General features: G+C 45.5%; 1 protein-coding gene across 6 annotated transcripts in view; it reads right to left on the bottom strand.

Moving 5' to 3' along the window:
* The window catches only part of RALGPS2 (Ral GEF with PH domain and SH3 binding motif 2), a 264,748-nt gene that overhangs the window by 15,918 nt on the left and 226,319 nt on the right, over window positions 1–22,511 (bottom strand). For all 6 annotated transcript variants that reach the window (XM_074961031.1, XM_074961026.1, XM_074961025.1 and 3 more), the window contains 2 exons: window positions 21,392–21,497; window positions 7,354–7,446 (listed from right to left, as the gene is read on the bottom strand). In XM_074961031.1, the coding sequence (XP_074817132.1) occupies window positions 7,354–7,446; window positions 21,392–21,497 (199 nt within the window). The remainder of the gene's footprint in view (window positions 1–7,353; window positions 7,447–21,391; window positions 21,498–22,511) is intronic.

Below are 22,511 nucleotides of genomic sequence, written 5' to 3'. Positions count from 1 at the left end.
AACTACGGCCCAGGGGCCGAATCCAGCCCTTCAGACGTTTTAAGCCAGCCCTTGAGCTTCTGTTGGGGAACGGGGTCCGGGTCTTGTCCCGCTCCACATGTGCCATGGCTCTGTGGCTTCTGGAAGCAGCAGCATGTCCCCCTTCTGGCTCCTATGCGTGGTGCAGCCAGGGGGCTCCATACGCTGCCCCCACAGCTCCCATTGGCTGGCAACTGTGGCCAATGGGACTGCAGGGGCACTGCCTGCGGATGGGGCAGCACATAGAGCCGTCTGGCTGCGCCTCCGTGTAGGAGCCGGAGAAGGGACATGCTGCTGCTTCTGGGAGCTGCTTGAGGTAAGAGCCACCTGGAGCCTGCACCCCTGACCTCCTCCAGTGCCCCAACCCTGATCCCCCTCCCATCCTCTGAACCCCTCAGTTCCACCTTCCTACCCCAGAGCCTGCACCCCCAGTTGGAGCCCACACCCCAACCCCCTGCCCCAGACCAGAGCCCCCTCCTGCACCCTGAACTCCTAATTTCTGGCCCCACCCCAGAGCCCACAAACCCAGACAGAGCCAGCACCCCAACCCCAATTTTGTGAGCATTCATGGCCCGCCATACAATTTCCATATCCAGATGTGGCTCTCAGGCCAAAAAGTTTGCCTACCCCTGGTGTAAAGCATTATCATATCATTTTTACATATGCAGAGAGGTTCAAAAGGGTTACCCAATGTCATTCTGAATCAATGACAGAGCCAGGAATAGACCCATATCTCCATATTGACAGACTGGTGCCCTATTCACTGAACTATGCTAATGCAGCTTCTAATGTTTTGAGAAAATGTGGATAGATGACCAACTCACTCTTTTACCAATCTTTGTTATATATAAATACAGTGCCTGTAATTACTGAATTTACAGTGTAATTAACACTGTGATGATGCTTTTTGCTGCCAATGCATTGCTTTCTGATCATCTCGAGAATGACTGGCTGACTTTGGTGCTTTTTTCTTGTTGCAAAGAGATCTATCTTGACGAGGTTCCACCCCCAATCTATCAAACCTGAAATACCTCTCAGTTTACGATCCATTTACACTGGTGGATTTGTATTCTGTTTAGTTAGTCCCCCACAGCAGTGAGCTCTCCATTGATGCGTTAGAATCTTCACTAATAAAGTTTGCTTTGCCAGTCTGAAGATGAGTGCTTCACTAAATAGTTTTGCGTTCCCTGTCTCTCTCTGATTTTCATGTATGACACTAGAGTTACACTGTCTGGTATGACATGCTGAACACTCTATAGTCAGCCATTCAAGGAAATGTATATATAGTCTCTCTGAGGGACACAATCATGAATGGATTTATGAGCCACATAAAACTTCGACGCTAACAGGTTAGCACCTGTAATCATCCTGTCTGGTATTTAAAGATGTGTCTCTTCCATGACGTGTCTGATAGGACATGGACTATCTTTGAAGCTTTTTTTCTTGTGTCAGTTTCTCAAAATTAGACTCTCTAATTTCCTCCTATATACCTTGGCCCATGGGATCATTTCAGGGACTGAAACTATGGAGTATAGAATTTACATCAGGGATTTTATTAAGTTTGCTTCATCTGGCATACTTGGAAGATCGGTTCCCTTAACTTGCAAATTTGTCTTTGAAGAGGAATACCAGCAGTGACATGGAGTACCGACTGTTAGTCCTACTATATGACTCATCCATTGTGTTTGAATCAAGAAGCTTTCCTGGATTGACAAGAAAGTAGCGCTTCTGTAATAGCCAAGCATTCTCCCAGTGGCTGAATGTACTTCCTAGTGCTATGCAGGTCTTACTAGAATATCATCCATGCAAGGGAGCACCTCCAGCCTGAGATCAATGATCACCTAGCCTTTTAGTATATTGATAAATGGTCTTAGGGCTGTGCTTAGCTTGGAGAGGAAGATCTGGATGGACAATGGATGCCTTGAAAGTGAAACCTCAGAAAGACTCTGTGGCTGCATGGGATAACACATAAGCATGTCCAGTGTACTATGTAATTATTGTAGCTGCTGGAGGACAGTATGGCAGCCAAAGTCTCCATACAGAACCTTACCTGAAACATTTTATGAATTTGTTCACATGCCTGAAGTCAAGTATGACTTAATTTCTTGCCGTTTTTCTTTGGCTGTAATGGCCACTCTCACTATAGCCCTTGTCCGTGGAAGATGTGCCAGAGCTATTTTCTTATCATGGATGCTCATTTGGTGGGTGCAGGTTAGGAGACATTGGGCAGATGAGCTTGAATTTGTATATCACCTCTGAGCTCTAGAATCCACTTACCCACTTACAGACAATTTCCACTACTATGGTAACAACTGAAGCCTGTTAATTACCTTACGTATGCAATGCTTGTTACCTGGGTAGCATTTGTTAGTAGGCATGGCATGTAACTGTTATTTGCTGGATTTTGCACTGAACAAAGGAATAATTAGTTCCATCCTGGTATCTACCATCTCTCCCTCCTTTAGACTAATATCTGCTTCTTGAGTACATGTTGGCAGATTTCCTCTGCCTTTGACTGATGACACGAAAAGAGGGCCTGGTTTGTAGAATCTTGTCTCTCTTTTTTTCTTTGCTTCTGGAATGGAAGGGACTTCTTCCTCTTTGTTTGGTTATGCCATGAGTCTATGAAGTCTCTCTCCAAAAAGTTCAACTGTCTTCCATGCCCTCAGTCACAGCTTCGTGCATGAAGCTATATTTGAGGCAACAGAATTTTCCAAGAATTTACCACCATTTGTCATGAAATTACTAGCCTGGAATATACTACATAGCCCAGACTTGACTTTGAATCTAGTTGACCTTTCCACATTGCTGGCCCATGCATCAATGGCCATATGAAAGGAAGTTACAGAGCTAGATGTTTGTGTGGCTGATGAAGATGTCTGGAAGATTTTATCTCAATTACTGGTCTGGACCTTGAGAAAAAATCCATTGTATAAGAGATTTCTGTGTCTTGAGGGATGTAATTGCATCTTTGACAGATGAGGCATCGATTTTTTTCCTCCTTTACAAGTTATAGAACAGTAAAACTATGTTTGATGGAGCTGCTGCTCTCAACTGGGAGTTTCCTACTCAGCCATAATTTTATCCATATATGTTTATGCATGATAGCATATAAGCACGAACGATTCTTTGTCACTGGTGGGAAAATATTTGCAAGGTATCTGAAGTTCAATTTGGGCTGTGGAACTTTTGCCCTAGAGGAAAAAGAGGACAACGTGTCCAGTTCTAAAACTATTTTGTCATTTCCTTTGGGCAAGGAGAATCTGCCTTGGGCTCGTAGACTGTTCTTGCCTTTCTCCCTTATGTGAGGGATGAGCACCCTAGTAGATGTTCAACCCCTAAAGGGCTCATCTTTCAAGTGCTTGGTTTAGCAAATCCCACTGAAAAGGGTATTTTAAAAAGATGAGAGCCATCTGCTCTGACCACCTCCTTTTTGTGACTAGCTCGGATTGTTTGCCAGTATCGAGTCTCTCCTTTTATCTCGCTGTGTGTACTTTGCATATCTGAGAGGCAGGATGTGTACAACCATACTCTTTTACCAGCTCTGGGTCAGAGACAGATAAGCCCTCCTGGGCCACTGCTTAAGTTGCTCAAAACAAATATTTGCCTCCTCATAGGGCCTCAGGGATTTTCCCCTTGTGGTTGGAAAATTTGGCCCTGCTTGAAATTGATCTTTGGAAGCTCTTTGATGGTGAGCCACTTGGGGGAAACTGAGCTAAGGAGGGCTAAGGATGGGAGGAAGCAGAGAGCTGAGAAAAAGAAAAAAGGAAGAACAGCAAAAAGCACCAAAGTAGTAAAAATACATAATGTGAGAGACACAGCACAGGGGTTTGTGTCAGTGTGTACACACCACTTCCAGAAAAAAAAGGGGAAAGGGCTACAGAAGCTTCCATGTAGGAGAGAGAAATACCTGCTCCACAACTCAGGAGGAAAGAACTGACATCTGGCCTCACTGGTGAAGCCATCCTTTAAAAAAAGAAAGCAGCATTTGAGGCTATGGGAGAGGACTTTGCTTCCAGAGTGGAACATACTCCGGCTGGACCCCAGACCAAGAGGACCACCATGAATAGTGCCTAAGACAGAATTCCAGTGTCTTCTGGAAAACAAAATTAATTGTTTGTGAGTTAACCCTTCCAGAGGGTTTGGAATAAAACCCTGTTTAATATCTCACTGTGTAAACCTCTAAGTCAGCTGAATGTTGGGGCAACTAGAGACTTGCCACCCATGCCCAAAAATAAAAAATAAAGGCTAGTGATTACTTCAGCAAGAGTTCAAAGTACAATTGGTGCTTCTCTGCCCACAAGGGAACTTCTGGAGGTTTCCCGAAAGGATGAGACCCATGACATCCTCTGCCCTTGCAGCTCTGTACAACTGTCTCCACATTAATGTAAAGCACTTTTAACATGCAAAGAGCTAAGTACCATATTACTATTTACATTTTTCATATCAGACATGTATATGCCTTTAAAAAAAAAAAGGACCCCCTCTCATGACCAGTTCACGTCCATCCCCTTCCAACTATAAATAACCTTATCACCTAATAGTTTCAAGTACTCTCTCTACAATAAAAAGTAACCTGTTTTGTTCCCCTCAGTTGCCTGTTACCTCTCACCTCTCAGACCTCTCATCCTCCTAATACAGACTATGGATTTCATCTTATACTAGCAGATATGAGGGAACATTATATGGTAGCTTTGACTAAGTTTGAATAACTGATGTTTGTATTCTATATATTAATAGCTGCAAGACAATAAGTTGGTGTTCGTCTTCTGAAAAGGACAAAGTTCAAACTTTTAACAAATTCATTTCACATGCACCACCTAACCTGTGGAACAGAAGATATACCAATTCATGCATCAGCTACCTTCTAAACACAAATGAAATTCACACAGCTGCAGACCATCTCCAATTTACCCTCAGATAGTTAAACTTCATTCCTGAATCGCAACTAAACAAGTATGAGCTGTAACAGGCTCCCTGACAGCCCACAATCAGATACTCAGGACTTAAGGGGCAGGCTGAGGGCTACACTATTCTGTTTCACAATAACCCTGCAATATAGGAGGTGCAAAGCTGCACCACCACATGGGAGCATCAGAAGGCACTACACTAATAAGGTCATCAGCAGGACAGATTAAATGCCAAAGTGTTGATATATCTCCATTAAAAGTGAAATTAATAGTTTTTCCTCCTTTTAAAGTTACTGATACAGTTTCAGTCTTATCTCCAGTTTAAAGATTCTGATCTGGGAATTATATATTTACCTTTGGAGAAGTATTATTATATGTCCACTTAATGTATACTACTTATCCTCAATAAGAATATTATGGTAAATTAAGATAAAAGATTGCTCCCCTTACAGTGTGATATTCATTATTGTATTTTTACTCTGAAATAAATTGTTAATCAACAAGCCATCTATAAATAGAAGTGAAACTTTTTTTTATTTAGAAACAGAATATAATAGCTAGCTATGTAACTCCTCTAGGTTTCCACTGCCAAGAGCTACTCAGATTTTTTTCCCAACAACATTTTTATTAAATCTGTTTTAAAATTACTTGTTGAGAAGTATACGCCTGTTACAGGTATTATAGTAAAACCCTTTCTCATCCATATTAGTGTACTAGGGAAGTACTATTTCCCCCTTTCTGAGTTATTATTTGATATTTTGAAATGGAGAAAACACCAGGAAAAAGAGATTTATAGAATGATGATTCTGTTCTTGGAAAAATACATTATTTAGAATAAAACCTAAAGGCATCAAGTCAGCAACAGGAGCACAAAACATGACATACTTGCAGAAAGGAGGCTTTTTCAATTCTCATTGTCTCCAGAAAGACAAGCAATAAACCCTTGACAATATAATGCCAGCAACAAATTATTTTCTTGATTTTTTTTTTTTAATATAATCATTTGTACAATCTTGTTTCTTTCCATTCTTTCCTGCTACTTCTACTCTTAGTGAGGCAGATTTGACTATGTAAGTTTTTTATTAATATCACACACAAATCTGTCCAAAAATGCACTTCACTAGTTTGAAACTAGGTAGTAACAATTGACAGATTAGATTAAGCAGGACCATTGCTCTCAGCTAAGCAAACAGAATGCCAATTTAAGTAGGGAGAAAAAATAATGAAGTCATGCAAACCTTTTTAGTGCACTAAGCTACTATCATTATACTACTTTACATAATATAATATTGGGTTTCCCTGTTAACTAGTGTAAATAAATTTGGAAAATACCCAGCTTGTTATATAAATGACAAAGACAATTTTTAGTGGATTCTTTTTACAAAAAGTAGAGCAGAACTCTCAGAGATCCAAGATCTTACCTTTGCCCTCTGCATGTGAGAAATAGGAAAAGAACATCTTGTACCACAGATAAACAAGCTAGTCCAGGATTCTGGAGCACAACTTCCCATTTTCTAAAATTATACAGCTTTATACAAAGGTAATGACCTAATGTACAGTGACATCTGACAAAATTCACACGGCTAATGAAGACTTGAAACACTGGATAGAGCTACTGCCTAGAAGTGATAGTCACAGTATAGGCTCTACATAGACAACATCAGGGGTTCCCAGTTTTCTTCCATCTCTTGACAGATACATTCACTCCCCCTTTCATGACTACACAGACCATCCTTCTCCCCTTCCACTGGTTATGGCATAACATTCCTGGGGCAACTACAGCAATTGCTTACATAAAAAAGTAGTAATAAGGAAGTATTTAATGTAATTTTAGCTTCTTTCAATGTGATTTAGCAGCTGGAAACAAGACAGGGGCCAACATCATGTGACAAGCCAGCTCTCTGAATACCACCAAGAAGTGCACTACAGCCACTGGTGGTCCACAGAGCACAATTCGGGAATTACTGGATTAGACAGAATAGGCAGGAAGAGTAATCCACAAAAACTGGAGTTTAACACATTCTCCAGTTCTTTACACATTTACATATTTATATTTGCCATCGTTTGCTTGGGTGCTGGGAAGGGGCAGTGATATATTCTAATCAGATATTGTAGGAAGGTATGGTCTATAGGTGAAAACGCAAGACGACCATTAGCAATTGCTTTCTTTCTGGGTCTTCTCTAATGTGTTTAATATACAATTTCACTGAGCCCAAATGACACATGCAAAACAGATGTTCCCTGTATAGCCTATTACAGTGCCTACTTCTATTAAGTTGTATCCATAGAGATGACACAGACTGCCCGAAGGACAGGATAGTGCTCACTTGCAGGTCCTGGATCATTCTGTTGGTGTGTGTATCAGGAAAGTGCATTTACTTTTAAATTTTGGCAGCAGTGTAGGGAGATGCACTATAATACATACATGTTTTCTCTCTGTAGCCTTCAGAGACTTTGCAGTATAGTAAAAAAGCTGGGTTCCACATAGTGCTGCCCAGTATTTTGTCCAAGATGCTACCTACAGAGAAAGGGAGAGAACAGATTAATAAAACAAAATACTGTTGTTAAAAATGCATGTATGTTTACCTCATCATCCCACAAATTTCCCTAGAACAGCAACTGCCCAGGACTTAGCCCAGCCAAAAAGAGCTGCCTTTTCACTGATGCTATTTCTAGTTCATAGAATCATAGAATATCAGGGTTGGAAGGGACCTCAGGAGGTCATCTAGTCCAACCCCCTGCTCAAAGCAGGACCAATCTCCAACTAAATCATCCCAGCCAGGGCTTTGTCAAGCCTGACCTTAAAAATATCTAAGGAAGGAGATTCCACCACCTCCCTAGGTAACGCATTCCAGTGTTTCACCACCCTCCCAGTGAAAAAGTTTTTCCTAATATCCAACCTAAACCTCCCCCACTGCAACTTGAGACCATTACTCCTCGTTCTGTCATCAGCTACCACTGAGAACAGTCTAGATCCAGTCTTAATCTAGTTAGATTAAGAATACATGCCCAGGAACACAGTATGAATCAAGAAACTAGTGCACAGAGGTCTTGTCACTCCTCTATGATCCAGGCATCAAACAAGGTAATATTTATTTCCTCTACTTTACCAAGAGTTTTCATTCAATACAGCACTGACTTTGGGTACAGAAATACCTTTTCTTTTTAATGATATATTTGCCATCAAGGGGCATCAAGAATTAGAACACTGACTTCTTTGGAAATTACTGATTTATCATAAAATATTTGTAGCAACACAACTATTAAGACCCATTTTAGCTGCTGTCATTTCAGTACTCATCCTCCATCTACCATGGTAGAAAAAACAGTTACCTACCTTTCGTAACTGTTGTTCTTTGAGATGTGTTGCTCATGTTCATTCCACTCTAGGTGTATGTGTGCAGTTGTCAGAGATTTTTGCCTTAGCTGTATCAGCAGGGTCGGCATTGGCGCCCTCTGGAGTGCCAAGCTCATGCGTTAGTATATTAGGCACCATCGGCCCTACGCCCTCTCAGTTCCTTCTTGTCAACCACTCAAATAGAGGGGCAGGAAGACAGGTAATGGAATGGACAAGAGCAACACATCTCAAAGAAAGGTAGGTAACCATTTTTTCCTGAGTGCTTGCTCATGTTGATTCTATTCTACGCAACTCACAAGCAGTATTCCTGAAAGTGGGCTCGGAGTTCATGGTTATGTGGCTTGCAACACTGCTCTACTGAAGCCGGCATCATCTCAGGCCTGCTGGGTAAGTGCGTAATGAGACGTGTAGATGGATGACCAGGTAGCGGCCCTGCAGATATCTTGAATAGGCAGTTGGGCCAGGAAGGCCGACAACAAGGCTTGTGCCCTAGTCAAGTGGGCGGTTGCACCCAGATCTTTCACCAGATCATAGCAGAAACGGACGCAGGCAGTGATTCAGGATGAAATTCTCTGGGCGGACCCTGGAAGACCTTTCATCCTGTCCACCATCAAGACGAACTGCTGTGACTTACAGAACGGCTTGGTCCTTTCAATGTAAAATGCCAGGGCTCTCCTGATGTCCAGAGTCTGCAATTTGCGCTCCTCTTCCGACTTATAAGGTTTTGGAAAGAAGACGGGTAAGTATACGTCCTGACCCGTACGAAACTGAGAAACTACTTTGGACAGGAAAGCTGGGTGCAGTCGTAGCTGGACCTTGTCCTTGTAGAACACCGTATAGGGTGGCTCCGAGGCAAGTGCCCTAATCTCAAAGACCATGCAGGCAGACATTATTGCCACCAAGAAAGAAACCTTCCAGGAGAGTAGAAGAAGGGAGCAGGAAGCCAAAGGCTCGAAGGGAGAACCCATGAGTCATGACAGCATGAGATTCAGGTCCCAAAGAGGGACCAGGTCACAGACATGGGGATAGAGCCGCTCCAGGCCTTTCAAAAACCAGACTGTCATGTCGTGAGTGAAGACTGACCTACCCTGTAATGGAGGGTGGAAGGCCAAAATAGCAGCCAAATGGACCTTAACTGATGAAAGAGAGAGGCCCTGGATCTTGATATGCAGAAGGTAGTCCAAGATCGACTGCAGTGAGGCCTGTTCGGGCCGGACACCCCGTTCTGAGGTCCAGCACATGAACCTTTTCCATTTGGCCAGGTAAGTAGCCCTGGTGGAGCATTTTCTGCTATCCAACAGGACCTGCTGGACATGGCTGAACACTCCTATTCTTCAGCATGCAACCACGCAGCAGCCAGGATGTCAGACACAGTGCTGCCAAGTTTGGGTGTAGAAGACTGCCATGGTTCTGGGATAGCAGATCTGGCCAGAGAGGCAGCTGCAGTGGGGCGGTCACCGAACCAGTGCTGGCGAGGCCAAGCCAAGCCAGGACAATCAGGATAACGTTCCCCATGTCTTGTTTGATCTTCATGAGGACTCTGAACTAGGGGTACGGTGGGAAGGCATACATCACAGACCCCGACCATGGGAGCATAAAGGCGTCTGACAGAGAGGCCCTGTCCAGTCCCCGTATTGAGCAGGGCATGTGGCACTTCCTGTTCTGACAGGATACAAACAAGTCCACCTGGGGAGTTCCCCACCTCTGGAAGGTCACACTGACCATCTCTGAATGGAGCAACCACTTGTGGTGAGAAGAGATGGTCCTGCTGAGGCGATCAGCTACCATGTTCCTGGCCCCAGGAAGGTGTGCGGCCACCAAATGAATGGTATGCTGCACGTAGAAGTCCCAGAGACGTAGAGCTTCTTGGCAGAGGGATGATGACCTGGCTCCACTCTGCCTGTTGATGTAAAACATCGCAGCAGTATTGTCCATCAGGACCTGTACCACCCTGCACTTCAGGTGGGGCAGAAAAGCCTGGCAGGTTAAGTGAACTGCTTTGAATTCCCTGCCGTTTATGTGGAGGCACGGGTCATCCTGAAACCAGCAGCCTTGTGTGCTGAGCTCGCCCAGGTGGGCCCCCCAGCCCAGGTCCGAAGCATCGGAGACCAGGGTCAGCTATGGAGATGGGGCTGCGAAGGAGACTCCCTCCAGCACTAAGTCGGGGTCCAACCACCAATCCAGGGATGACCAAATATGATCTGGCACCCTGACCACTCTGTCTAGATCAGTGGTCTCCAACAATTTTATGCCCAAGATCACTTTTTGAATTTAAGGGCAACTTAGGATCTACTCCGCACCTTCCCCGAGGCCCTGCCCCTTCCCCAAAGCCCCACCTCACTCACTCCATCCCGCCTCCCCCATCACTCGCTCTCCCCCACCCTCACTCACTTTCACCAGGCTGTGGGGTAGGGGTTGGAGTTCGGGAGGGGGTGTGGGCTCTGGGTTGGGGCCGAGGGGTTTGCAGTGCGTGTCTGTGGGGGTGGCAGCATGTGGCTCCACACACTGACCTTCTCTGCAAGCACTGCAATGGGAGCTGCAGGGGCAGTGCTTGCAGGCAGGAGCAGCACGTGAAGGGAGACCCCTGCCCCACTCCCCACCTCCAGGGCTGCACTGGCCGCTTCTGGAAGCAGTGTGGGGCCAGGTCAGACAGCCCCACCGGAGATCGCGATCGACTAAGAGATCCTCTAGGATCGAGACTGAGCAGTTAGTGACCACTGGTCTAGATCATGTCTGTTGAGAATGTAAACCAATGTTAACCATGCTTGCAGTGGCTGGAGATGGAGCTGGGTACGATGGACCACATACGTACACGCCGCCATGTGGCCTAACAACCGCAGGCAGATGCAAGTGGTTCTGAGCAGGTGGTCCTTTACATGAGAAATTAAGTCCAACATGGCTTGGAAATGGGTGTCTGGAAGGAAAGCTCTCGCTTGCATAGAGTTGAGGACCTCCCCATGAACTCTATCCGTTGCACCAGTCTTAGGGTTGATTTCTTTTCGCTTATCAAGAGGCCCAGGTCATGGCAGGTGGAACGTACCAGATCAAGGCTCCTTTGCACCTGCTCCCAAGATTCTGCCCTTGATGAGCCAATGGTTGAGAAACAGATAGACCTGAACGCCTCGACGCCTCAGGTAAGTGGCCACTGGTGCCATGCATTTTGTGAACACTTGCGGGGCCACCGAGAGACCAAATGGCAGCGCCATGAATTGGAAATGGTGCTGGCCCACTGTACTGCGGAGGAATCGCCTGTGCCCTTGGAAAATGGAGATATGAAAATAAGCGTTCTTCAAGTCAAGAGCAACATACCAGTCACCCGGATCCAGGGAGGGGATGATGGAGGTTAGGGAGACCATGTGAAACTTCAACTTCTTGAGAGACTTGTTGAAGTGCTGCAGGTCCAGAATGGATCTTAGTCCCCCTTTTGCTTTCGGGATTAGGAAATAACGGGAGTAGAACGCTTTTCCTCTCATTTCCCAAGGGACCTCCTCCACTGTCCCCATTTGCAGGAGGTTCTCAACCTCTTGAACGAGGAGTTGCTCATGAAAATGGTTCCTGAAGAGGGACGGGAAATGGGGGTGAGAAAGGGGGCGGCCGAGAATTGAAGGGTGTAGCCCAGGGATATAATTTCAAGCACCCAGCGGTCCGAAGTCACCTGTGGTAGGGTGTTGGTGGTTGAGGAAAGAATGAGGCAGATCCAGGAAGCTGACTGGGGTATCGCTCTTGAGTGCACCCTAATAATGAGCAATTCTGGCTCCCCAAGATATTTCGCCAGGCTGGGCTGCGCAGGTGAGCAGGAGGTGGAGTGCGGCGATAACAAAAACTCATGTCTCTGTCCCTTCTCCTTGCAGATCCCTGCCGAGACTGCCAAGACCTTGGAGGCAGGGGTGGTTGGCGAACTGCTTCCTTGCCAACTCCAGCATATACAGACCCAGCAAGAGTAGGGTTGCCCAAGTGTCTTTCAGTCCATGCAGCCTCGCATCCACTTGTTCTGCAAAGAGTCCATTCCCATCAAACAGGAGGTCCTGGATGGAGGACTGCATCTCCTGGGACAGGCCTGCGGTCTGAAGCCAGGAACCGTGCCTCATGACCACTGCTGATGCGACCATCCTGGCAGCCGAATCGGCTGCGTCCCAGGCCATTTGGAGGGAGCATCTAGCCACTGCTATACCTTCCTCAATTAGGGCCCTGAATTCTTGGGCCAAGTCCTGGGGCAGGGAATTCTTGAACTTACAGAGGGAATCCCATAAGTTTAAGTTATATCTCCCCAAAAGAGCCTGGTGGTTTGCTACCCTGAACTGAAGGCTGGCCGTTAAATAAATTTTTCTTCCAAAAAGGTCCAGCCTCTTGGCTTCTTTATTTTTGGGAGTAGAACTGGTTTGCCCATCTGTCTTTCTCGTTGGCAGCAGAGATGATCAGTGACCCCGAAGGTGGGTGGGTATACACGTATTCAAACCCTTTAATTGCGATGAAATACTTCTTTTCAGCCCTCTTGGAAGTGAGTGGGATGGAAAACGGGGTTTGCCAGAGGGCTTTAGTTATTTTTAAGACCCCATCATGCACCGGTAGCGCGACACATGAGTGGGTTGATGCCAAGAGCACAGTAAACAAGGTGTCCAACTGTTCCATCATATCCTCCACCTCCAGGCCCAGGTTCGGGGCCATCTTCGAAGCAGGGCCTGGTGGCTCTTTAAAATCATCCAGTGGGCTGGCAGGAGAGAGCGCCGAAACACCCTCATCTGGAGATGGGGAGGGCCTAGGACATCATCTCCTGTGGGGGAAGGGGCTTTAGGAGTGGGCATTCGCCCCCTGGCATCCAATTCTGCTTCATGCACTGAGCCCGGTGCTGCCAGTGCTGTCGGTTGCTTTTCCAAAGCAGCAATTGATGAATGGTGTTAAAAGGGCATTGGCATAACCAGCATGCCCCATGCAGTGGAGCCACTGTGCTGGCCACTGGTCCTGCTGCCAGGAAGGCATCGCGGAGGTCGACAAGACCTCAGGTGCCCACTCATGCCGGTGCTGCCTCGGAGAGGGGCTCAACTCCCTTTCAGAGCCCTTCAGTGACCATGGTGGGGCTCTCAATGCCCGAGTTTGACGGCTAAACGTCACCATAAGTGAACGGTGCCTTGAGTAGGCAGATTGGTGCTGGGAGTGAGGAAACTCGTACCACATCAGAGATAATTCCTGTGGTCTAGGTGATGGGGATCTACGCCATGGAGACTGCTGGTGGGAGGACAATCAGTGCTGGCCATACTGTGACTGACATCTCCCTTTGGATGAGCCGGGTCAAGTAGGTGGAGACTGTGAGTGCAGTGCAGGCAACTAGGACGTCTAACCGGCAACCTGGACTGCGGAGACGGAGAGTGCTGCCTCAGCTTTGGGGACCAGCACGTTCACTTGCCCTCTGGAGGGGTAGGCGATTTATGGCTGGCTTGCCCTCATAGGGAGCCTTTGCCAGGTCCAGCATTGTGCGCAGTGCCAGTGGCGCTGGGAGATCCTTTGCTCTCTGGATGCCGGTAGGTCCTGGGAAGACAACAGCCCTGCCATGAGTGAGGGTCCCCTACTACTCTTGGGAGTTGGTGGTAGATCCCTTGGGGAGGCTAGGGGGTCCGACCAGGGAGGCACTCCCAAGTAGCTCCGGGGTGAACGGGCAGCCTGAACTGGATCCTTTACCTGATGCCTGTTGGCCTTTATTGCTTGGTTTATTGCTGGGGAGTCGTGTTTTTTCAGTTTCTTCTTGGGCACTGGCGAAGGGGAGCATTGCTGGGCAGAGCCCGGTGTCGGGGGTGCACTATGCACGAGGCTGAAGTGCTGGGAGTAGAGTCTGGCTGGGAGTGCTCTGATGCCGGGCGGAGAGCAACCTCCGTGAGGAGGGCCCTCAAATGGATGTCATGCTCCTTTTGTGCTCTCGGACCAAAGTTCTTACAGATGCAAAGCTTGTCCTTCACATGTGATTCTCCCAAGCACTTTAGGCAGCTGATGAGGTGAGCCTGGCTGTTTAAAAAAGCCGGTGCTCCACGAACTAGCTGAGCGGCGGGGAACCAGCTGAGCAGCGGGGGACAGCAGAGCAGCAAACAGCAGGAGTTTGCCTGGGATCTGTGTTGGTGAGTATCTGGGTATCTGAGTGTGTGTGCTTGGTGAGAGGATCGGAGTGTTTGCAGTGAGGGCAGCTTGAAAGTTTGAGCGAGTGCTTGACTGGTTGGCTGAAAAGGGCGGGAGTTGGGAGTGTTCTGTTTCAGGTGAGCCTGGCTGTTTAAAAAAGCCGGTGTTCCGTGAACCAGCTGAGCGGCAGGGAACCAACTGAGCAGCGGGTGACAGCAAAGCAGCAAACAACAGGAGTTTGCCTGGAAGTTTGCTGGAGTGAGCCCACTGAGGCTTACACCCTAACGACTTCTCTGAGTAATTAGTGCATCTCCTGAAGAAGCTCATAGTAGGAAGGTAATATGGATGGGGAGTGTTCAACTGTTGTGACCTGCACTGGATGTGCCATGTTTGTCTTTCTTCCAGAGGACAGAAGCGACTTTGTGTGTACAAAGTGCAAGCTGGTCTCCATACTGGAAGAGAAGGTTCAAGGTCTGGAGCAACAGGTATCGACCCTGCGTTGCATAAGAGAAACTGAAGATTTCCTGGACAGACGTCAGGATATGCTTCTACAGGCACAAGGTTCTGAAGATTTAGAGCAGGCTGCGCAGCGCGGACAGGAGAACGGTGAAGAAATCTGGCAACATGTGACCTCCAGAAGAAGAAGGGGGAACGTCCATGTACCAGCAACGCGGATACAGGTAAGTAACCGTTTTCATGTTCTCTCCACAGGTACCATTGCGGGTAGTGGCCCAGATGATACATCTGGGGGAAGGGAGCAGAAGGAGACTCTACCAGTTGAAAGGCATGAGATGCACTGTCCTAAGGTTGGGGGTTCCACGACCACCACTCCCAAGAGAAGGAGGCAGGTGGTGGTGGTCAGGGACTCTCTCCTCAGGGGGACTGAGTCATCTATCTGCCGCCCTGACCGGGAAAACAGAGAAGTCTGCTGCTTGCCAGGGGCTAAGATTCACGATGTGACGGAGAGTCTGCCAAGACTCATCAAGCCCTCGGACCGCTACCCCTTCCTGCTTTTCCACGTGGGCACCAATGATACTGCCAAGAATGACCTTGAGCGGATCACTGCAGACTACGTGGCTCTGGGAAGGAGGATAAAGGAGTATGAGGCGCAAGTGGTGTTCTCGTCCATCCTCCCCGTGGAAGGAAAAGGCCGGGGTAGGGATCGTCGAATCGTGGAAGTCAATGAATGGCTACACAGGTGGTGTCGGAGAGAAGGCTTTGGATTCTTCGACCATGGGATGGTGTTCCAAGAAGGAGGAGTGCTAGGCAAAGACGGGCTCCACTTAACGAAGAGAGGAGCAGGCTGGCTAACCTAGTGAGGAGGGCTTTAAACTAGGTTCACTGGGGGAAGGAGACCAAAGTCCTGAGGTAAGTGGGAAAGCGGGATACCGGGAGGAAGCACGAGCAGGAGCGTGTGAGAGGGGAGGGCTCCTGCCTCATACTGAGAACAAGGGGCGATCAGCGGGTTATGTCAAGTGCCTATATACAAATGCACAAAGCCTGGGAAACAAGCAGGGAGAACTGGAGGTCCTGGCAAAGTCAGGGAATTATGATGTGATTGGAATAACGGAGACGTGGTGGGATAACTCGCATGACTGGAGTACTGTCATGGATGGGTATAAACTGTTCAGGAAGGACACGGAGGCCAGAAAAGGTGGAGCAGTTGCACTGTATGTAAGGGAGCAGTATGACTGCTCAGAGCTCAAGTATGAAACTGCAGAAAAACCTGAGAGTCTCTGGATTAAGTTTAGAAGCCTGAGCAACAAGGGTGATGTCGTGGTGGGAGTCTGCTATAGACCACCGGACCAGGGGGATGAGGTGGACGAGGCTTTCTTCCGGCAAGTCGCAGAAGCTACTAGATCGCACGCCCTGGTTCTCATGGGTGACTTCAATCATCCTGATATCTGCTGGAAGAGCAATACAGCGGTGCACAGACAATCCAGGAAGTTTTTGGAAACTGTAGGGGACAATTTCCTGGTGCAAGTGCTGGAGGAACCAACTAGGGGCGGAGCTCTTCTTGATCTGCTACTCACAAACTGGGAAGAATTAGTAGGGGAATCAAAAGTGGATGGGAACCTGGGAGGCAGTGACCATGAGATGGTCGAGTTCAGGATCCTGACACAAGGAAGAAAGGAAAGCAGCAGAATACGGACCCTGGACTTCAGAAAAGCAGACTTTGACTCCCTCAGGGAACTGATGGGCAGGATCCCCTGGGAGAATAACATGAGGGGGAAAGGAGTCCAGGAGAGCTGGCTGTATTTTAAAGAATCCTTATTGAGGTAACAGGGACAAACCATCCCGATGTGGAGAAAGAATAGTAAATATGGCAGGCGACCAGCTTGGCTTAACAGTGAAATCCTTGCTGATCTTAAACACAAAAAAGAGGCTTAGAAGAAGTGGAAGATTGGACAAATGACCAGGGATAAGTATATAAATATTGCTCGGGCATGTAGGAATGGAATCAGGAAGGCTAAATCACACCTGGAGTTGCAGCTAGCGAGGGATGTTAAGAGTAACAAGAAGGGTTTCTTCAGGTATGTTGGCAATAAGAAGAAAGCCAAGGAAAGTGTGGGCCCCTTACTAAATGAGGGAGGCAACCTAGTGACAGAGGATGTGGAAAAAGCTAATGTACTCAATACTTTTTTTGCCTCTGTCTTCACGAACAAGGTCAGCTCCCAGACTACTGCACTGGGCAGCACAGCATGGGGAGGAGGTGGCCAGCCCTCCGTGAAGGAGGAAGTGGTTCGGGACTATTTAGAAAAACTGGACATACACAAGTCCATGGGGCCAGATGCGTTGCATCCGAGAGTGCTAAAGGAATTGGCGGATGTGATTGCAGAGCCATTGGCCATTATCTTTGAAAACTCATGGAGATCGGGGGAAGTCCCAGAAGATTGGAAAAAGGTTAATGTAGTGCCCATCTTTAAAAAAGGGAAGAAGGAGGATCCTGGGAACTACAGGCCAGTCAGCCTCACCTCAGTCCCCAGAAAAATCATGGAGCATGTCCTCAAGGAATCAATTCTGAAGCACTTAGAGGAGAGGAAAGTGATCAGGAACAGTCAGCATGGATTCACCAAGGGAAAGTCATGCCTGACTAATCTAATTGCCTTCTGTGATGAGATAACTGGTTCTGTGGATGAAGGGAAAGCAGTGGACGTGTTATTCCTCGACTTTAGCAAAGCTTTTGACACTGTCTCCCACAGTATTCTTGTCAGCAAGTTAAAGAAGTATGGGGCTGGATGGATGCACTACAAGGTGGGTAGAAAGTTGGCTAGATTGTCGGGCTCAATGGGTAGTGATCAATGGCTCCATGTCTAGTTGGCGGCCGGTATCTAGTGGAGTGCCCCAAGGGTCGGTCCTGGGGCCGGTTTTGTTCAATATCTTCATTAATGACCTGGAGGATGGCGTGGATTGCACCCTCAACAAGTTTATGGATGACACTAAACTGGGAGGAGTGGTAGATACACTGGAGGGTAGGGATAGGATACAGAGGGACCTAGACAAATTGCAGGACTGGGCCAAAAGAAATCTGATGAGGTTCAACAAGGACAAGTGCAGAGTCCTGCACTTAGGACGGAAGAATCCAATGCACCGCTACAGACTAGGGACCGAATGGCTAGGCAGCAGTTCTGCAGAAAAGGACCTAGGGGTGACAGTGGACGAGAAGCTGGATATGAGTCAACAGTGTGCCCTTGTTGCCAAGAAGGCCAATGGCATTTTGGGGTGTATAAGTAGGGCCATTGCCAGCAGATCAAGGGATGCGATCGTTTCCCTCTATTCGACACTGGTGAGGCCTCATCTGGAGTACTGTGTCCAGTTTTGGGCCCCACACTACAAGAAGGATGTGGAAAAATTGGAGAGAGTCCAGCGAAGGGCAACAAAAATGATTAGGGGACTGGAACACATGAGGTATGAGGAGAGGCTGAGGGAACTGGGATTGTTTAGTCTACAGAAAAGAAGAATGAGGGGGGATTTGATAGCTGCTTTTAACTACCTGAAAGATGGATCCAAAGAGGATGGATCTAGACTATTCTCAGTGATAGCAGATGACAGGACAAGCAGTAATGGTCTCAAGTTGCAGTGGGGGAGGTTTAGGTTGGATATTAGGAAAAACTTTTTCACTAGGAGGGTAGTGAAACACTGGAATGCGTTACCTAGGGAGGTGGTGGAATCCCCTTCCTTAGAAGTTTTTAAGGTCAGGCTTGACAAAGACCTGGCTGGGATGATTTAGTTGGGATTGGTCCTGCTCTGGGGAGGGGGTTGGACTAGATGGCCTCCAGAGGTCCCTTCCAACTCTGTTATTCTATGATTCTATGTGGGGGTCACTAACAGGCATAGGCCTGTTACAGGCAGAACAGGGCTTAAAACCCGGAAAGCTTAAAACCCCACTGGGACTCCAACTTACTAACTACACTACTTTACTACTACTTACTAACTAACTACTGTAAACAAACTATTTACAAGACACCAAAAGTTTGAAGGAAGGAGAGAACCGGTAACCAACTTGCTAGGCAAGGAGAAAAAGTCGCACCGACCAACTGTCACGGGCGGTAAGAAGCAACTGAGAGGGCATAGGGCTGGCAGTGCCTCATATACTGACACATGAGCGCTGCACCCCACAGCTGACCCTACAGATACCTCAAAGGCAAAATTCTCTGACGACTGTGCACATGGGCACATGCACACACCTAGAATGGAACTGACATAAGCAGGCACTTGAAGAAGAACATGCTTTCTGCTCCAAAGTCACCATTAACCAGGTGATGCTTATATAGTGGTATAATTGTCTTCTTCTCACTGGATACTGAGTCTATCACAATGTGACCATCTCTATAAGCTAGTGTAGTGGAAACTACAACATTGCTTCTAACCCACAGTCAGCAAGCCAACTGAGCTACAATAATAGGCATTTGTGATGGCTTATAAAAAGCTACAATGATTATTTTTGATGTGCTGCCCTTTGTCAGCAAATTGTCAGTTGAAATTACCATGTTTAAATAAAAAGAAATTTCCAAACCAGCTGCTGATAGAAGCAATATTAACAAAAAGTAGTATTATTTACTGTATGATATCAGCATTGTAATTAAAGGACAGAGTTACTTTTCTTCAAGATGGATTTAAAAAAGTGCTGCAAGCATTTACTCTAATTTCCATACATTCATATTATATTTTAATGATTAATAATACATGAGTCTTTTTTTAAATGGTCAGTTAATTTATTTCTCTAAATTTACTATGTGCCACAATATTGTAATATATGAAATATTTCAGCAGAATCCACTGTATTTGTTGACAAATCCCAGCAGTTTTAAAAGACCCATTATGATCCTCTGCACACACTTGTTAACATCAATAGATTTAGCAAACAAGGACATTTTCGTATTTTTAAAATATAAAATGAATTAACTTTATTTGCTCTGAGTTTAAGTATTTACATTACAATATCATTTGCAATACTTTTAATTAGTTGAACACATGCATAAATTACTATATTAGAACAAGGACATTTAAGATAGACTGGGCTTGCAAATAAATGAGAAGTAGAGAAATAGATATGATGTTCGTGTTTGTGATATCCAAGAAATCACCTTTATAGACAAAATATGTCAAATATGTCAAAATACAGAAATAGTCTATACGGGACAGATTCTCAGCTGGTATACTTTGGGATAGCTCCCTCAGTCAATAGAACTATGCCAATTTACATCATTAAAGATCTAGCAATAAATGAGTGGGAATAATGACATTTTGTACTCCAGGTTGCTTGTTCACTCTTTGGATCAGTTCAACAGTTAGGGAGGGAAAGGGAAACAAATGGTTAGCACTTCCACACTCCAGTTGGATATGAATGGCAGCAAAACTGACATTCTAGTTACTAAAAGGAAATAAAAAGACACCTTCCAACAACAGAACACTTTTTGGGAGTCGAAGTTTGAAAAACCTACTTGGATTAAGGAGAAAAATATGTAGGTCTAAAAATGTAAATAAAATCCAAGGAATTTTGTGGTGTAAATCTACAATCATCTGATAGATACATTACTTCTGGAGAAATATTTATTTGCTAAATCAAGAAAAATTAAGGCCCTAGATCTTGCAATTGTATCTGCACAGACTGGCACTTGAATCAATGGCACAAACACAAGGGTCCATCCACATGGATTCAACTGAAGCTTGGGTGCCAACCTTATCATGCAGTATTCCAAGTGCTTTGGCTTGGGGGAGTCTGGAAGTTATAAATATAATTATTACATACATAAATATCATTAACAGAGTGTTACCATTATAGTTTAAAGCAAAGAAGTTCAGAGAAGGATGCCATTTCCTCCTTAATATATCCAGTTTTATTTAATTCAGGCATTGTAGAGGTGTCTCAACAATGTATGAAGCTATAGACTGTGTATGCAAGGAAGAAGCAATAAAACTGTACAGGCTGTAAATGTGAATTCTCCTGTGTCTATAGCCTTATATCAACACTAATATTTTAACAATATTTCTGTTTAATTTCAGTAGCTGCCAGGCTCTTGTCCTCTAAAGGTATTTTGATTTTTTTTCTTTTAGTGGTGGATATGGATAGATACCAAGTTATACTATGGTAAATTAAATGCATTTATAAGTTATGGAGTTTATGCAAATGCAAAAATGTTAACAATTTAGGATTAATGGAATACTTTTGAAAGAACACAGAAGATCAACTTCTATAACAGTAATTCCTTGATTTAGACAGATCACATGAATTCCAAAAAAATCAAATCTAGGAGCAGGAGCCTTTGTAAGTGGCAAATATATAAGGTACCAAATACTGAAGTCTTTACTCACTTTTTAGTCAGTTCCTACCTGATCATAATTCCTACTGATTTTAGCAAGAGTTCTGTTTCAGCAAGGACTGAGTAAAAAGTGAGCAAAGACTTCCAGATTCTAACCAAGTAGCTTTGTTCTGTTTTAAAGATATCATTTTAAAATAAAGGAAGAGGAAAAATGGTTTAGCATATATTTGAAGTCTTACTGTAGGCTTTTTGCCTTCCTTCAATAGAGTCTTCCTCCTGAGAACACCTTGAATAGTAACTGCTCCTGGATACAGATGAACAGCCAAATCTTCAGATTCTGCAGAACTACAAGAAGCATGTGAGAAAATAGCATGTAAAATTTATAAATATCCTTTTCCCAAAGCAGTACTCCAATCATTACCCAAACATAATATGAACATCTGTACTTTAATTTAGAAATGCTGACATTTTATTTATTAGACTTCATCATGGAAACAAGACTTTGGTGGCTATGAGTGATTGCTCTTGTGGAATTTACAGTCAGAAGCAGAAGTAAATGATTACTCAGGCTATGGCTACATTAGAGAGCTTATAATGGCGCAGCTACATCATACTGCCTCGCCACTGTAAGCTCTAGTGTAGCCGCTCTAAACTGACAGGAGAGCACTCTCCCATCAATTTAATTAATCCACCCCCAATGAGCAGCGGTAGCTATATTGATAGAAGAAACTCTCCTGCTGACATAGTGCTATCCACACCAACTCTTAGCTCAGTGTAACTTACGTCACTGAGGGGTGGTGGCTTATTCACACCCGAGTGACATAAGTGGTAGTCGCAAAAAGAAACGGAGTACTTCTGGCACCTTAGAGACTAACAAATTTATTTGAGCATAAGCTTTTGTGAGCTACAACTCACTTCATTGGATGCTGTACCTCACGAAAGCTTACACTCAAATAAATTTGTTAGTCTCTAAGGTGCCACAAGTACTCCTTTTCTTTTTGCGGATACAGGCTAACACGGCTGCTACTCTGAAATAAGTGGTAGTGTAAACATAACCTGTGACTCAGACTTTACAGAGAGAAGGGACCAACATGATAATCTAGTCTGCCTGCTGCACATTGCAGGCCACAGACCCTCACCCACCCACTGCTGTAATAGACCCCTAACCACTAGCTGACTTAATGAAGTTCTTAAATCATGATTTAAAGACTTCAAGTTACAGAGAATCCACCACTTATGCTAGTTTAAACCTGTAAGTGACCCGACTCCATGCTGCAGAGGAATAACGAACTAATGAGGCCAGAAGGTGGTTCATGATTTTAAAAAGCACTTCCCAAAGCTTAGGATACAGTTATATTT

This window comes from Natator depressus, chromosome 8 (assembly GCF_965152275.1).
Source record: "Natator depressus isolate rNatDep1 chromosome 8, rNatDep2.hap1, whole genome shotgun sequence".
In the NCBI taxonomy this organism is placed as follows: domain Eukaryota; kingdom Metazoa; phylum Chordata; order Testudines; family Cheloniidae; genus Natator; species Natator depressus.
The sequence above is the reverse complement of the archived record's forward strand: the minus strand, read 5'-3'. Positions and strand labels throughout refer to the sequence as shown.